This window comes from Kluyveromyces marxianus, chromosome 3, assembly GCF_001417885.1.
Source record: "Kluyveromyces marxianus DMKU3-1042 DNA, complete genome, chromosome 3".
NCBI lineage: Eukaryota > Fungi > Ascomycota > Saccharomycetes > Saccharomycetales > Saccharomycetaceae > Kluyveromyces > Kluyveromyces marxianus.
The window spans coordinates 419421-436678 of record NC_036027.1 but is presented as its reverse complement, the minus strand read 5'-3'; the positions used below and the strand labels follow the sequence as shown (position 1 = coordinate 436678).

The following is a 17258-nucleotide window of genomic DNA, read 5'->3' as shown; positions in this document are numbered from 1 at the left end:
ATGTGTTTTGAGGGAACTAGTACTAGCCATATCGATAGGTGTGGTCATGTGTATGGTCAAATTCTAACGTAATAAAGAGGGCTATTCTTGCTTGCACTTGAAATAGTCAATCAGTCTCCACTGGGCATGGTTGAAATATATCGCTTTATTTCCGATTATATATTTATATATACACATCATACATAAAACACCTGTAGGTTGTCTGATATGCCTCTGAGGAGGGTCATACAATAGCATCTCAAACAAAGATGGCCATAAGTGCGAATACACTGTAGAAAATCAACAATGGGTATGCTATTAGAATTCTGACGTTGTGAAGATCTAAGGAAACAGTGAAAAGACCAGAAGATGACCACGTAGACCACATAACCGTTAGAATACCCATGATGTAACCGAATGTGTTATTTAGACCCACGAAAATGCCAATTAGCGCCAGGAAACATAATGGCAAGAAGGCATATCCTAGAATCGAGGCACTTCTTAGGTATGAGATGCTGCTGGTTACATTAGGCGACGAACCCGGTTGCGATTGCAATTGCTGCTGATTTTGGTGTGCTCCATCACTCATGTACTTTAGAAGCGTATGAAGGGATATCGAGCCAAACAAGGCAACTCCATAGATGTAACCGAAATGCACTTTCCCTGCGGTAAGCAACAAGATACCGAAGAGCAACCAAAATATTATAGGTCCGGCCAAATCAGAGTCGTCTTGAATCTCTCTGGATAAGCCCTGATATGAAAATGGCACAAGCACAAACTTGGTCTTGGCAATGATGTGATCGAAGTTGATACCCAATTCTTCTAACAAAGTGGGTTCATATGAGTATCCACTGGTGGATAACGCATTAAATAGCCCGGGCTTCAACTGTTCATTGGAGAAGTTCGCTGGTGTTCCATTAGACTTTCCACCAGAAAAGTCCATACCGGATCCCTGAGCGTCGTTACCGAAGGCCATGGACCCCTGTGGGAATGAGTACTGTTGTGATGGTTGGAAAAATCCATTGTTTCCATTGGCATTATTGTTTGGGTTAACCGCCGGAACGGAGGGCTGATAGTATGCCATAACTTCTAACTAATTTTATGGTAGTGCGTTCTCAATGGTTAGCACTAATTTCACCAAAGATTGATCCGTCTTACCCCAACTGCTTTACTAGTATATTTCTTCATGGATAATAAGTATGTTTTTCCAAATCGCGAGTACTGGCTTTTTTTCATGAAGAAATAAATATAGAGAGCTGAAAAGTAGAATAATATGTAGTGTACGGATGTTGAACACAATGAAACCTCTAAAGTTCATAGCCCAAGCTCGCAGATTTAGCTGAATTATATTGTAGTCGTGTTCATTGTATTACTACTACGTCTGAATGAGAAAGATCACCATGACAAGGCTCAAAATAACATGTATCTTCTGTATCCTTTTTTTTTTTATTTTCGTACTTCCAAAACCTTTTGACACTTTCAACTAGTACAACAGAAATATGTAAAGATTCTTGATAACTGTAATGGAAATTTTCGATCATTGATTTAATTAACTATTGATGGAAAAAACAGAGGATTAATAGAGGTAAAATCGACATCATAGACCAGGTAGTTATCGACAATAAGTGTCGCTAGATTAGCTCTAAGCGTTTTTGTGTTTTGTAATCGTCAAGAAGGAACCAGTTCAGTGGAAATATTATAAAATTTAGCGATGGGTGTTATAGATAAAATCAAGGCCATCGAGGAGGAGATGGCGCGTACGCAGAAGAATAAAGCCACCGAACATCATTTAGGTTTATTGAAAGGTAAGCTAGCTAGATATAGACAGCAGCTTTTGGCTGATGAGGCTGGCAGTGGTGGTTCTGGTGGTGGTTCTGGGTTTGAAGTTGCGAAATCCGGTGATGCTCGTGTGGTGTTAATTGGGTACCCTTCTGTTGGTAAATCTTCTTTGTTAGGTAAGATAACATCCACTAAATCTGAGATTGCTCACTACGCATTTACAACCTTGACTTCAGTTCCGGGTGTACTTAAGTATCAGGGTGCAGAGATTCAAATTGTGGATTTGCCAGGTATTATTTATGGTGCTTCCCAAGGTAAAGGTCGTGGTAGACAAGTGGTTGCTACAGCTAGAACTGCAGATTTGATTCTAATGGTCTTAGATGCTACCAAGGGTGCTCATCAAAGAGAGTCCTTGGAGAAGGAATTGGAGGCTGTTGGGATTCGTCTAAACAAAGAAAAACCAAATATTTACTTCAAGAAGAAAGAAACTGGAGGTATCAAGATAACATTCACAGCACCTTCTAAATCTAACTTGACAGAAGATGCCATAAAACTAATTTTGAGGGACTACAGAATTCATAACGCGGACGTTCTTGTACGTGATGATCAATGCACTATCGACGACTTCATTGATACTTTGAATGAACAACACAGAAATTACATCAAGTGTTTATACGTATACAACAAGATTGATGCGGTGTCACTAGAAGAAGTCGACAGACTAGCAAGAGAACCAAATACTGTTGTGATGTCTTGTGAAATGGATTTGGGTTTGACCGATGTCGTGGATGAAATTTGGTACCAATTGAACTTAAACCGTGTATATACAAAGAAGCGTGGTATCAAACCAGACTTCTCAGATCCTTTAGTGGTAAGGAATAACAGTACGGTGGGAGACCTTTGCCATAGTATACACAGAGACTTCAAGGATAAGTTCAAGTATGCTTTGGTATGGGGTTCATCCGCTAAACATTCGCCTCAAAAGTGTGGGTTAAACCATAAGATTCACGACGAGGACGTGGTGAGTTTATTCACCAAGTAATAGGAAATGATTTTGCAAGTGCAACAGTAATTAACAGTCCAAGCAAGATCATGAACTAATCGGACATCGAAGCATCATAGCGAATTCATTATTTATGTACAACATATATGTATATATACATTCTACTTAGAGTTTGTTACCAATTAATCACATCTTAATCAAATAAAAATGAGTTTCGATCTTTGAAGTTTAACAACTACTGGACTTCAGTATAAATGATATTAAGGAAAAACAAAACAACATAGGAACCTAAGTAATAACTATGAGGAACCAAGCTGTAAGAGCTGCGGAATCGATAATCCCAGCTTTGCCAAAGTTCCATATTACAACTCCGATTTTTTATCCTAATGCAAAACCTCATTTAGGTCATCTTTATTCAAGTTTGTTGTGTGATGTTCAATATAGATGGAATAAATTATTGGGCAAAGATTGTTGTTTTACTACTGGAACAGATGAGCATGGTCTCAAAATACAAACAGCTGCGCAGCTGAATGGTTACAAGGACCCAAAAATGTTTGTGGACAAGTTGTATACCCATTTTATTGATATGGATCAGAAGGCCAATATCCAATATTCGAGATTCATTAGAACAACAGACCCAGATCACATTGAAAATGTCAAAACTTTATGGAATATTTGCTACGAGAAGGGATATATCTATAAAGGCAATCATGAGGGCTGGTACTCTGTTTCAGATGAAACTTTCTATCCTGATTCAAAGGTTTTGAGAGTTATGAAAAATGGTGAAACCATTCCATTCGATGGGAAGATTGATCCAAATGCGGAATACATAAATACAGAATCCAGAAACCAAGTCACCTACCAATCTGAATTAAATTACTATTTCAAACTCTCTGCTTTCCAGAAACCGTTAATTAAACTGCTGAGATCCAATCCCGGCTTTATTCACCCTCCTTCAAGACATTCCCAAATTTTAAAGGAATTAGAATCTTATGATTTAAAAGACCTCTCCATATCGCGTCCAGAGACACGACTAAAATGGGGAATATCTGTCCCTAATGACGAGACACAAAAAATATACGTTTGGTTTGACGCTCTTTGTAATTATATCTCCTCCATAGGAGGTATTAAAGCAGTTTTACAAAATGGCGAATCATCACCCTGTATGCACAAAGATAGAAATTCAATTCAATACGCAGGATTATTTTGGCGGAATACCGAACATCTTATTGGAAAAGACATTGCCAAATTCCACACTATATATTGGCCAGCGTTTTTAATGGCTGCAGAATTACCGCTACCAAAGAGAATTGTAATTCATGGCCATTGGCTTTCTGGTGGTGTAAAGATGAGTAAGAGTCTCGGCAATGTGGTTGATCCATTAGAAATTATAGAACACTATGAAGCAGATACCATGAGATGGTATTTGTTAGAAAACTCTAGCATCGATAATGACGGTAATTTTAATGAAAAGAACCTTTGGGAAACCAGAGAACAACTTTGCTCCAAGTTTGGTAATTTGATCAATAGATGTGGTGGTAAAAAATTTAATCTAAGATCAGGTGTCATCTCATTCGCTAATAAACCTGTTAATTCTATGTTAGAACAGCTTTCCAGCGAAACTAGAAGCGCTGCTTCTGCTCTTTTAGAAACTATGGAGAATGCCCCGGAGAGAATTGAGGAATGCTATAAACAATATGACATTAGTGGAGCTCAAAAAATTATCTGGAATATAGTCAATGCTGCAAATAGCTTTGTACAGAATACAGAACCATGGACCAAGAAGGATAATGATGTGGAAAGAAGTGCCATAATTTATACTGCCTTAGATGCTGCTAGAGTTGCTACCATACTTTCACAACCTATAATACCAACTATATCAGCAAACTTACTGGATAGGCTTGATGTATCGAATGATAAAAAGACTTTACAATATGCCCAATTCGGAGCAGATGATTCCTACGGCAATCTCACAAATAAAAGATTCAAAGAAATACCAATTCAGAGAATACCTTATAGGTTAGTCACACCTAATGAATAAAGTATAAATAAATAAGAACGTTCTTGTAAATAGTTTCTATAAAGCTAAACGACAATGCTATGGACTTGTGGTGTCAATGTTTCCAAGTCCAATGTTAAAAATTGCCCGGTTGATGAGAACTCAGGAATAGATATTATCATCACCTCAATGCCACCCTCAAGCTCAACTCTTCTGTAACCAAATTGAGGTTGATTTCCAATTATATATACATGTGGCCATTCATTTAAAATAAATGGATCAGACTCTGAATATGGGTAGCACCACAATGTATCTGGAGCCGTGGGTGCTATATTCTGCCATTTTAGAGTAGCTTCAGCTAGATCTAATCGATGCTCAATTGTATCTCCCTTTAAAGTTCTTGTTTCCTCATAGTAAGGAATTATGTATTTAACAATGTCATCAATTTGTTGCCCACTAGTCGCTAGTAACTGCAGACCAGCAATATCAAACCAGTATGGGTTTGTCACAGTATTGAATATATCACTGTTTTCTTTCTCGAAGAATGGATTTAACGCATCATCGAATAGAGCTTTATGCAAAGGTTGTTGGGGCAAACTTTTATCACTTGGATCGTTCTCTCCTGGTAGGATATCGACCGGAATACTTTTCAATATATTGGATAGGAAGGGCGTCAGCTCTTTCAAAGATCCTGGAAGATCATTACGGTTCTCCCCTGGACTTAAAGAATTTCCCACAATCATACATCTTGCACATTGAGCCAAATCACTATTAGAATCTAGCTCACCTGTTAGAGTATCTTGTAATAATTGCAACCTTAATGAACCAACTGGGCTATTTGGGGTAGCATTGATTCCAGATATAAGTGCCACTTTGGTATTCTTGAGAGATGGTAATGACTTCTGAGGTAAAGCTTTTGGATAACAGATATCCAAAACCTGAAATGTTCCTGCGTCGGCCTCCATTCCCAAAATTCCTATCACCGTCCCACTAACGAATGGCGTATTCTTCACCAAATCACCTACAAGAATAACTCTCCCGCTTTCATCATCTAACATAATCTCATCGGTTCCGTTAGGATCTGTATAGCTCTTAGTTAGATCTGGCGCTCCATAAGTATCTTCAACAACCTCTTGGAGAATATTAGGCTTGTATTTCATCTCACAATAGACAGTACCAATACACCAGCATGGCTCACCTGCTCTAATATCTAGTACTTTACTTTTCTTCACGACATTTTTGCCCTGGATTTTAAAATCATGATCCCATTTGGCTTCACAGCAGCTCTGTACTCTCTTTCTGAGAACATTTAATCGATATTGGTACATTTTAAAAAATTGCATATCATAGTTCCTATTCTTCATATCCAAAGCATATTCATTAGGTCTATCATGGTTCACTCGAAGAGAACTTCGCACCGTTTGTGCACCCTCTTCATTTCTTTGTTGGCTAGTAAAATGAGATATATGGTTAGTATGATAAAATGAAGCTAAACTTGGATTTTCAATAGATATTTCAACATACGAAAAGGATTTCAATAGTGAGTCCATTTAGGTCAGTATTCGATTGCAAAGTACCTCGCGATTTTCCGCTTTAATTGCATTCATTGTCTTTCAGTTTAAACTACTTTTCACATCTAATATGCGTTAGATGAATATGTAAACGCGTAATAAATGAACCTTTACTTTTATTGAGACAAATTTATACCACGTGACCTATAAATATATACTGGAGTTATTTAAGTTACTGACACCAGGACAAATATAAATAAGACAACAAACGTTGTCTACTAGATGCTATCAATCTGATGATAGGTTTTTGAGTTGGTTATACTCCCATGGGACGGATCCTAAAGCCGAAACATTTTCATCTGTTACCGTGATGGTTCTTTTAATTTTCTCGAACTCTTCCTTGTTCTTTACTGATCTCTTTATTCTTGGGTGTTCTGGCTCAGTTGGTAAGTGTCCGACACTCATACCAACCTTAAGTAGTGTTTCAACCATTTCATCGGAATTTTTAATAAGGTCTGAATCGAAAATGATTTTTTGATGAGGTATTAGGAGGATGATAGTGGAACCACCAAATTTGAAGTAACCCATTTCCTGTCCTCTTGAAATGGTATCACCTTCTTTACAGGTGAAAATGATGGAACCCACCATCATTGCTCCAACCGCTATGTATAGGATAGTACCGAACACTGGTGAGGTAATTGGTACTACACAACGAACATTCTCTCCAAACACATCAAGTTTCGTTCTGACGGCCATCGGATTAACTGTATAGTATTCACCAGAAATGTAATGAATCTTTCCAATAACACCTTCACAAGGAGAATGGAAGCGATGATAATCTTGAGGTGCAAGTCTGAATATCGCAATGCTGGACAAATTTTCAGTAAATTGAGACTGTTGAGGGCACCCGGAGAGGAGCTTTCTTAATGTAAATTGTCTACCTTTTATCCATATTTCTTGAGCTTTATGAACAGTGGGGAAAACGGTTGCTCTACAGTCGGCTGGAGATAGTAAAATACCCGGGTTCTGTGATTCTGGCTCCCTGCTTCCGGGTTTTAATTTCCTGTAAAAGAACTCATTGAATGTTTTATATTCAGTTTTCAAACATTCACTCATATCAAGAGAGTGGAATCTGATAAAGGATGGAATGTAACGTACTGATGATGGTGCATCAAATTTCCTTCCTTGTTTTATAGTCTGTTTTCTTAGCAAATTTTTGAACTTTCTTGATTTAACACCTTTCCCATTGTATATTATGCGAATACCGAGTTTGACATGAGCACTAATTTTTTCTTCTATGATGACTCCAGAATCTCTGTCTTGAACCAAAATATTGGCATTATTGGAACCTAATGCATATTTACCGTACGTCATTTTGATAAGAATCTTCGAAAACCATCTTCTTGATGCAGATTTAACTGAAACATAAGATGGTGTCAAAAAAGTACGTTGGCTTTGATTTCTCTTTAATTGACATATAGCGAAGTGAGAAATCAGGTCGTTTTCTCTGTTTAATTTTGACTTAACGGAGTTTCTGGATTTCATAACTCTGTTTCCGCACAGCGGACAGGTTTGTATATTGTTGAATGGCGAAGAATACCTATTATTATTTGTCCAGTTTTCTAGGTAGGCAACAAGTTCGTTAAGCGAAAGCGTTTCAAAGGACCAAGGAACTTTGTTGAAGTAATAGAAGAACTCATTTATCTCATTACAAGTGAACTGACCAACCTTCTCTAAAAGAACTCCAAGCTCCACAACGTCAAAGCTCTTCTGCGTTGTTAAAGAATGCAATGACTGAGTCCAGAAACGCCTCTTCAGATCTGCATAAGGTAAAAATTGGAAACTAATGGACATGACTGGTTTGTTGTTATCTGCTGGCTTCCTCAATTCTAAAGGCATTTCCAAGTCCAACGTTTCGCCAATGCTGTACTTTTTGATTACATCTGCCCAAGAAATAGATGCACTTGCCACCTTGTCATGGAATGAAAAGGAATCCTTATCAACCACTTCGAATCTAAATTCAAAGTGTCTTTCGTCAGGGTATATTTCAAAGGCACAAACCTCGTCATATTCAGGGTTCAGGGTTCGTTTTCTGTAAGAGCTTTTGAAAACCCTCCGCCCGAAAGTGATAATAACGAAGGGGTCCATATCATAGCTAGCCTTGGAAACTGCCTTTCTGTAAACGGGAAGGTCTTTGATTTTGTTTAATGTCAACAAGACAATACCCATAGAATGCTCTCTTTTAGATACCTCAAACGTATGAATGGACCGTTTTCTTTGTGGGATTCTCTTTCTCCTTCTACTTAGCAACTTTTTATCGTCCTCATCGCGCAATGCATCCATGTCTTGGGATAGAGATGGTGATGAATCATACGTTGGACTGGAATCATGATGACCAGTTGGCGAGGTCTCCATTCTATTGTAAAGGTGAAACTCACTCAATGCAGATAAGTTGCCGCTGATCCCACGATCCTCTGAGTACAGAGAATACAGCGATGGCGTTTCGGAGATACAGACTGAAGCTGCTGTAGATTTTACAGAATCACCTGATGATATTGACATTGTATCAAGGGCGTACAAAGCCCCGATGGGGTCCAAAAGTTCGTTATCAAGGATTAAATCGTCCTCGTCTTCCTCGTCGTCATCCTCTTCTTCGCGTTCATCATCATCGTCATCATCATCATAATCGTCACTGTCTTCCTCTTCATCATCGCTCACCGTCTCTCCAGGTAAACCTACGTCCAAATCCATATCTTCAACGGCGTCATCATCGATTTTTAGAACATCCAAGAGGTCACCTTCATCCAACACATCTTCGAACTCAAGCGAGTCTTCAACCGTTTCGCGATACATACCACTCTTCAAGCTCTCGTATTCCAAGTTGTTCATGAGTCGCATGGTCCACAGATGGAAGCTGGTCAATGTGTCGGAGTCGTCATTATTATTAGAAACTAACTTAAACGATAGTTGGAGCTCACCGATGCTATAAGCAAGCGCCTTGGGTTCCATCCACGACAAGTTCTTCTCCCGTAAAACACTCCTGTTGAACATAGGATACCACGTAGCGTCTTTAGTAAATTTGTAATTAGTCCTCGTTGTTCGGAACAATGAGAGAATAGAAATCTTACATTCCGCAAGATAAAGAAAGCTGGTATTATCCGCATCATACACAATAAACCTCAAATACTGCGACGATGGAGACCCAGATAGCTTAATTTTTAGCGTCGATTTCCACTGAGGCTGTGTACTATTCTTTATCTTCTTTGTAGTCTTGATCACATTGTTGAAAGTCACCAAACAAAGTGGATTGCACACGGCTTCGTTGATCGTAAAATTCCGTGCCTGATTCACTTGCACTTGCAACGTAAGACCATTGTATGAATGATTAACGCTCACCATGTCTTCCCGATCCTTCCTTTTCCGTAGCAAACGTGGCATACTTGGACTGTTTCTCTATAATATGCTATTAAATGTGCCAGAATTCAAAGGGCCCACGTATACCTGGGAGTTGAGAGCCAAAAAACCTACCTAAAAGGCTGACTATTAAATACAAATCTAGTCAAACTGAAAGCCCTCACTTCTGCCTTCCTAAATATAACATATTTCAAAACTGTAAACATTCATATACGAAACAGTGGCTATGACATTCGCATGTAACTTTTCTATATTCAACTATTGCAGAAGGCTATTATTATCAGATGCCCAAAATGTGAAAACAAGGCTTTAAAAAAACACATACATACAGACACACACACTTTTGTCCCACCAAATGGCTGGTATGAGCCATACCTACTGCCCCACATCCAACAATCACCTATACGAACGCTGTAAACATTCTATACGTACCCCAGATCCATCTATTTGGTAAACATTTGGCACGTATAGCTCTAAACCTGTACACCATTCACTGATGCAAACCTAGCTAGCTATACGTATAAACTACACGAACGACAAGGCTTGAACGAGCATAAAAAGAGCTCATGAACGAGAAAGAACGTTGAACGAGAAGCAGAAATCCGTATCCCACTGATCTTAAAATAACTTCTATCCTGGTACCACAGGTCAAGACATATGTGAGCCTTCAACTCCTGTGATGCGTTGTGTCTCTCTCTTTTTTCACATAATGTACTGTGTAGCATTAAAGCTTTAGCCAGGCTCAGGCTTCGGACCTTTGCTTTTTTTCAGAAAAAAAAAAAAAAAAGAGTTTCATTAGTATAACGCAAGTATTATGAATTAGTACTATTACAAAGAAGCGATATATGCATTTTAGAGAGAGAATGTTGGCAAAAGGGAAGCATAAGATATCCTGAGACAAGCAAAGTGTTTGAGATTTAGAGTTCAGACACAGTTTAGGTTTAAAGAGATATAACAAGCGAATTTTTCTTGCGAAATATGGGAAAAAGATTTAGTGAGTCAGCTGCAAAGAAGGCAGAAGGACTAGCAAGAAAGAGAGAACAGGCCAAGGCAAAGGAAAGAGAAGAGAGATTGAGACAGGAAGCTGAGGAGGCGAAGAAATGGGAGGATGGTGCGAAGAAAGCTAATGCTAAGAAGCTTCTTGAGGAACAAAAAAGAGAAGAGAAGTTGCGTGCGAAGAAGGAACGTGAGGAATTGCTTGCGGCTGAGGAAGCAGCTCTAGGCAAGGGTGGTAAGGGTAAAAGGCGTTAAGAGGACTAAAGACGGTGGTTATACAGGCGTTCTGTCCTGATGCATTTTTAACTAATAAACTAAAGAATCAAAAACGGAACAAAAAAAAAAAAAAACACAACAACAACAAAAAGCCAAGCATAGAGGATCTCCATGTCTATTTGTGTGTTGGCTTCTTTCATATATTCAATTCAAACCTCGCAAGAGCGGTTCTCATTCATCATCTAATTAATTAACACTTCACGTTTATTTCCATTCCGATTTCCAATCCATTTTCTGGCAAGATAGATATACACATATACTACTAATACACTAGAGCCAGAATATTATAAAGTAAACTCTATATACGAAGTAGTTGTGGGCTGTGTGCCTAGCTAGGGCCACAGCTCCATCATCCAATTGAATACACTTTTCTATTCATTTATCACGGGACTCTTTTGTAACGAAAGGGCGCCAATTCTAAGCTTAGTACGCGATTTAGTACGCTGACATTTACACGGCTGTTGTCGAAATGTACCCAATTTTGGCCCTTCTTGTTTCGAACGAATGCTTTCATGTCCATTTTTGCTACTGCTTCAACGCTTTGCCGTATATGTTTTTGGTACTCTTTCTCGTTGTTCTTATCAGAGAATATGTTAATGTTATATATGTAGAGGCCATCAGGTGCCCTGAATTCCGTCCAGGCATCGTGGAAACATGGCCTTAACAATTTCCTAACTCTAACACGAATGTAGGCCCAGTCTTTGGGAAACAAAGATAAGAAGGAAGTGCCCAATTTTTTATCCAATTTGGCTCTTTGGTCTTGAAATGCATTCGATTGCAAGAACTTTATGTTTTCTTCAAGTGACTTCCCGTTCCGAAGATTTGCATTCAAAAAAAACGATGGTTTCTTATAGTGGATATGTATAGCTGGGGTGCTCTTTTTTGCCAATCCCATGAAGTGCTCGGGAGGATAGAATGCAAGTGAAAAGTACGGACATCGATAAACCACAGAATTCAGATTATCTAATCGATTCATTAGCTGGTAGTTCCGTACTCCACCTATAACACCCTTCAAGTCATAATCCGCACGTGCCTTGTTGACCTTGAAAGGATTGGGTTTTATCATTGTTGTGCCATATTCGCCGTAGGCCAGTTCTGACATTAGCTTGGCATGGTTTACCTTCACTGGCTTTTTACTCTCTTCAACTACCTTGATAAATGTTTTGCCAAAAGTTGGAACAGCGATTAATTTGGACATTGCCTAGCCTAACAAAGATTTTGCTGTATAATTAACATAAATGATTGTGCTTGTTGGCCAACTTTAGGCTGCTAAGCCCAATATACTTGCTACTATATGGTTATCTATGTATTACATTTTTTTTTTTTTTTTTTTTCAAGATCAAGAAGAGCTAAGGTTCGAAAAAATAAAATACACACACGCAGAATATAGTAATGAAGTGGCTGCAGTCAAGGTAATTTAAGATTTTTTTATGAAGTTTCAACCATGCATTTTAAGGCAATTGGTGCAATCAACTTCTATCTTTTCTTTTCATGACTGCCAACTCTCTTGAATGCGTTTCAGCCTTCATCTATTGTAATTTAACCTTGTTTTAGCTACACACTTTATTGGTAGAGAGGGTATGAAAATCCTCAAGGCACTTGAGGTTATATATGATTATTAATCTTAACCGTTGCTTGTTTGAAACAAAAAGTAGGTGCCTGTGTTAAAGAAGCGTAGAGTCACTTTGGTGGCTCAGGAATGTTTTACCTGTATTAGACCCTTCATGGTTCTTATAATTATGTGGTGAATGGGTGTTTGTCCTGTGTCGTCATCACGATTCAAATGACGCCAATAATTGTCATGCAGTGTACAGTATAATGGGAAACAGTTTGAGTTTGAGAAACAAATGAGAAACAAAGAGAAACAGGGCAAAAAAGTTTAAGCTTTGGATACAAACCGAGGATGCTTCTGTGCATGTACAAACATTACGCGTGAAAACCAATTCGCTTAATTAAAAAAAAAATTAAAATAAGCAGTGAAAATGTTGATTATATGAATATATAGACATAAATAGAAATAAGTTTATATATGTAGATAATATTATGATTAATATGATGATGATGATTATTATTATGAGTATTATTATTATCACGCGAATCAAGTATTATTTGAATTGACTGAATTTTTAAAGCACATATATGAGTAGGAAATTGAAAATGAATAATAATGTGTATAACGAAAACAGGAAAAAAGGATTGAAGCAAAAAGGTTAACTGGATAATAAAAGCAAAAATGAATAGGGGAATGGAAAAATGATTGCAATGATGTAGCGTAAATGATTTTTAGGACAGAAAATCATCATCATGAATTAATTTTTTTTTCGGTTTTTTTTTTTTTTTCATAGGAATTTAATATTATTTTTAATTTTTAACGGGAGACAGCCTCCACAGTTACCTCTGGACAGTTAGTTTGTGGTGGCGCGGATTGGAAATGGAAGTTAAGAAGAGCATTGGATGTAAAGAAGAAAAAAAAGAGAATGAAAAAACAACAAATAAATGAAAATACAACTTTGACATGGAATTAAACTCAAAAGGGTTTGGATAACGTTTTTAATGACTGTGAATGAAATGGAGTTGGGCTAAAAAAAAGAATTCAAAAATTTTGGTATTTTTTGACTTTTGTCATACCAACTTAAAAGAAGTTAAAACGAGAAGAAAATCCGCGAAGAAGAAAAGTCCTTGTTGAACAACCGAAAACATGGCGATAAAACTTGTATAATATTGGGTTGAAGGGAAAACGGAGACAAATAGAACCAAGAAAAATAAATAATCTATTGGTTTCAGTTGTGAATGCAAATTGTAAGATAACGACATTTTTTGGGTATAGACAATGTCTATGCTTTCATGTGGATACGCTTAGCATCACTACTGTAATCCTTTACCCTCATAATAAAAATTATCAACACTTGGCAAATCACCAAGAGTTTCAATAACAAAGAAATATAATGCCTTTTTATGTAGCTTGCCGCAAGCTGAAAAGAAAAACAGACGCAACAAGCCAAAGTTTTCTGTTCCCCAAGAAAACTCATGCATCGTTGGAGCATGAACGAATATTATTGAATGACATATAACTTGCGTTTGGATGATTGTTGTAGTAATAACAAAAAAAGCAGTAAAAATAAAGGTCCCGCTTCATAAAATATAGTGAAAACAACGAATAAGTAAAAAAAAGAGATGTTTCATAAGAAAAGGAGATTTTGTAAACATTGTGCTTATTTTTTTTAAAAGATTTACCTCTTGTATTGCAAATAAATGATACAATCTCAATCCAGTCCAGATCATCTTCTGATGACAAGCGTAGTCTCTAAAACATGGTGAAGGACATAGTGGATAAAGTAAAATCAAAAAGTAAGAAAAAAAAACAAACCGGAAATGTACCAGACAACCGTGATAGGGTTTCCAGAGAACAGTAAACAGCGACATGAATGATGAATATCTATTAAGCGAAAATGTATCCATTGTTGTTACCACCTTGTTCCAAGAAATCGATCATTTCCACCTTCTTTTGAGTGTAAATATCAGTGGATTGCGGGGAAAGTTGAGGTCTCAAACTGGAAGCAAAGAGTGACGATTGGGAAACGTTTGGTTGCATGTTCATGTTAGAGTTTAGGTTGAACCCATTTTGTTGCGTAGCCAAAGCAGAACCTAAAGAAGAGGCAGATGAGCCCATAGGGAACTGGAAACTAGAAGATCCACTCATACTGCCATTCAAAGAACCTGCATTTTGATATTCCATTGATGTATAAGATGGAAGTAATGGTTGCTGGGACAAGGATTGTTGTGGTTGAGAAGTATAAGAAGCATTATTATGAGAAACCGGAACGTAATGATTACCGGGTAATGAATCCATATTATATGAATAATTGGAAGGCATCGATGGTTGGGGTTGGTAGGAGTACTGTGGGATTTGTTGCTGTTGCTGTTGTTGCTGTTGCTGCTGTTGGACCTGTTGGTTTTGTTGGGTCTGTTGCTTCAAAGCTAAAGATATAGCTTGTTGCATTGCAGCAGCCTGTTTAGCACTTCTACCCCAGGACAACCTGATCCTTGAGTTACCAATTGGGAAACCCTGCATCTTCGAGATAGCTGTTTCTGCACTAACTCTATCCACGTACTGAACAAAACCACATCCTTTCCCGACAGGAATCTTGACGTAGACAATTTGACCAAATGGTTGGAAATAGGTACGCAATTCATCTTCGGTGATCAATGTGGATAGACCTCCAATAAACACGGTAGTGTTGTTAGGGTCAGAGAATTGGTTAATGGAAGGTTGTTGCAAAACTGGGTATGAAAACTTGGACTGAGCCATACCGGAGTTAGCGGAAGAAACAGAAGAAGCCACCTGCTGGGCAGAAGCAGACGTAGGAGGGGCCACGGATGCCGAACCGTTACTACCAAATCTATGTTGCTGCTGGTGATGCTGTTGGTGGGAGTGAGGATGCTGATGCTGATGTTGATGCTGATTTTGATGATGAGGATGCTGTTGCTGCTGTTGCTGTTGTTGGTACTTATTTTTGGAAGTTGTACCAACTCTAATAGCTCTTCCGTTCAAAAACACACCTTGCATATCTACCAGGGCACGCTGCTGTTCGGCCTCGTTGACGAATTTAACGAAACCATAGCCCTTTGAAACTCCGGTGAACTGGTCAAACACAATTTTGGCGTTCAAAGTGGACGAGTACCGAGAAATGAAGAGCTCGAACAACTGGGCCTCAGTGACATTGGGAGCCAAATCCCCGACAAAGATGGTGAATTCTGTCCCAGGTGCAGTAGCAAAGGACGCCCAGTTGAGTTTTAAGACATAGTTTGGGTCCAAAGGCACTTGCAACCCGGACTTCATAAGTGCGTTACGGGCGGCCACCTGGTTTGCGAACTCAACAAAACAGTAGCCCGAGTTCTGAGCAGAATGCGATTTGTTTGGGTTCGAGGATTTGATCAACTTGACCTGCACGTTGGGCTCACCCAACATCGACCATATGCTCTTTATATCATTTTCAGACCATTCAGGGTTCAAATCACCCATGTAAAGCTGGCACGAGTTCTGAACCACTGGAATATTGCCTGATGAAGAATCTGGAACGGAGTTCGAACGGAACGACACATTGGAGTATGTCGAAGCAGAGGCAGAAGCAGAGGAAGAAATGCCCGCACTACCGCCTGCAAAAGAGTCAGGAGATAGAGATGAGTATGAAGACATCATACTGGCTTTGACTGACTAAAAAGCGGGTGAAGCTGAGAGGAAGAAAATAACTACCACCGAGATCTTCTCCTCTAGGCGTCTGAGTATACTTTTTTAGTATTATAATTTAGCTGGTGGACCTCCAGAAGTATTCACTATACTACTAGTATCCAACAGGCTTATAGATTTTAGATCTTTTTAAATTTTGGGTTTCGAGTTTGAGGTTTGGATGACACGATATGATATGAACCGAACCAAAAAACGAAAAAAGAATAGCGTCGTAATACAATAATTTAATGCTGCCCAAGACAAAAACGGAAGTTGAAAGGCAGGAAAAAATAAAAAAATCAAAAATAAAAAAAAAAGGTTTTTAGAGGCTAATTTCCTTTTTTAAAGCAGTGAAGCTGAGTGGCGGCAAGGCAAACAGAAAGAAAAACCTTGGAGATATTAAATATATATCGGTATGCACTGAACCAGCTATACCAAACCGTCTATTCGTTAAAGGATTTTTGTATCGTCCTTGAAAGTTTAACCTTGACTTGATCCTTGAAACAGCAAGAAAGAGACAAAAAAAAAAGGGCTTATAAACAAAACACACCAATAATAGGGTAGAGTGGAGTATAGTAGAGTATAATATAATAGAGTAAAGTAGAACACAGTAGTGTAGAGTATGTTCTAGACTTAAATCCTCCAGAAAAACAACGTATGAATGCGTAAGTGTAAGTGTAAGTGTGAGTGTGAGAGTGTGAGTTTAAAAAACCAGTTCAAAGAACTACCACACCATGCAAATAATCACCAGAAAGAAGTGCGCAACCTGTATAGGAGACAAGGGCTATCTATCTAATAATTTAACGTTCAGCGTTTATCCTTCAGAAAGCGCCTTAAATATCATCCTTCCATTATGTGTGTGCATGCAAAAAAAATACTATCACATACATATATATGGACGTACGTTATATAATAAATTACATTTTATATATTTTCTCCCTACTACAGTATGACATGATATCACTGTACGGCACGGCACTATACTAAACATAAATGAAATGCTGACTATAACAGACAAATTGAAAAAGCGCCAATTTAAGGATTGGTGTGTGTGCATTTTTTTTTTTTTGCCAA

General features: G+C 38.2%; 8 protein-coding genes across 8 annotated transcripts; 3 read left to right on the top strand and 5 right to left on the bottom strand.

Moving 5' to 3' along the window:
• Positions 1–238: 238 nt before the first annotated feature.
• Positions 239–1063, bottom strand: YIP1 (transporter YIP1; the record flags this gene model as incomplete). Its single annotated transcript, XM_022818699.1, has 1 exon — positions 239–1063. One exon carries the CDS (start codon positions 1061–1063, stop codon positions 239–241), a length of 825 nt encoding a protein of 274 aa, XP_022675339.1.
• A 627-nt stretch (positions 1064–1690) lies between these two features.
• RBG2 (Rbg2p) lies at positions 1691–2800 on the top strand (the record flags this gene model as incomplete). Its single annotated transcript, XM_022818698.1, has 1 exon — positions 1691–2800. The coding sequence occupies one exon, from the start codon at positions 1691–1693 to the stop codon at positions 2798–2800; it is 1110 nt and encodes a 369-aa protein (XP_022675338.1).
• A 262-nt stretch (positions 2801–3062) lies between these two features.
• On the top strand, positions 3063–4802 carry MSM1 (methionine--tRNA ligase MSM1; the record flags this gene model as incomplete). Its single annotated transcript, XM_022818697.1, has 1 exon — positions 3063–4802. The coding sequence occupies one exon, from the start codon at positions 3063–3065 to the stop codon at positions 4800–4802; it is 1740 nt and encodes a 579-aa protein (XP_022675337.1).
• Positions 4803–4846: 44 nt separating this feature from the next.
• Positions 4847–6310, bottom strand: POL31 (DNA-directed DNA polymerase delta subunit POL31; the record flags this gene model as incomplete). Its single annotated transcript, XM_022818694.1, has 1 exon — positions 4847–6310. One exon carries the CDS (start codon positions 6308–6310, stop codon positions 4847–4849), a length of 1464 nt encoding a protein of 487 aa, XP_022675336.1.
• A 249-nt stretch (positions 6311–6559) lies between these two features.
• On the bottom strand, positions 6560–9322 carry PSD2 (phosphatidylserine decarboxylase 2; the record flags this gene model as incomplete). The annotated part of the gene is made up of 1 exon (XM_022818693.1): positions 6560–9322. The coding sequence occupies one exon, from the start codon at positions 9320–9322 to the stop codon at positions 6560–6562; it is 2763 nt and encodes a 920-aa protein (XP_022675335.1).
• Positions 9323–10663: 1341 nt separating this feature from the next.
• On the top strand, positions 10664–10936 carry KLMA_30193 (uncharacterized protein; the record flags this gene model as incomplete). Its single annotated transcript, XM_022818692.1, has 1 exon — positions 10664–10936. The coding sequence occupies one exon, from the start codon at positions 10664–10666 to the stop codon at positions 10934–10936; it is 273 nt and encodes a 90-aa protein (XP_022675334.1).
• Positions 10937–11339: 403 nt separating this feature from the next.
• On the bottom strand, positions 11340–12155 carry PET130 (Pet130p; the record flags this gene model as incomplete). Its single annotated transcript, XM_022818691.1, has 1 exon — positions 11340–12155. One exon carries the CDS (start codon positions 12153–12155, stop codon positions 11340–11342), a length of 816 nt encoding a protein of 271 aa, XP_022675333.1.
• A 2241-nt stretch (positions 12156–14396) lies between these two features.
• On the bottom strand, positions 14397–16154 carry NAM8 (Nam8p; the record flags this gene model as incomplete). Its single annotated transcript, XM_022818690.1, has 1 exon — positions 14397–16154. One exon carries the CDS (start codon positions 16152–16154, stop codon positions 14397–14399), a length of 1758 nt encoding a protein of 585 aa, XP_022675332.1.
• Positions 16155–17258: the final 1104 nt, after the last annotated feature.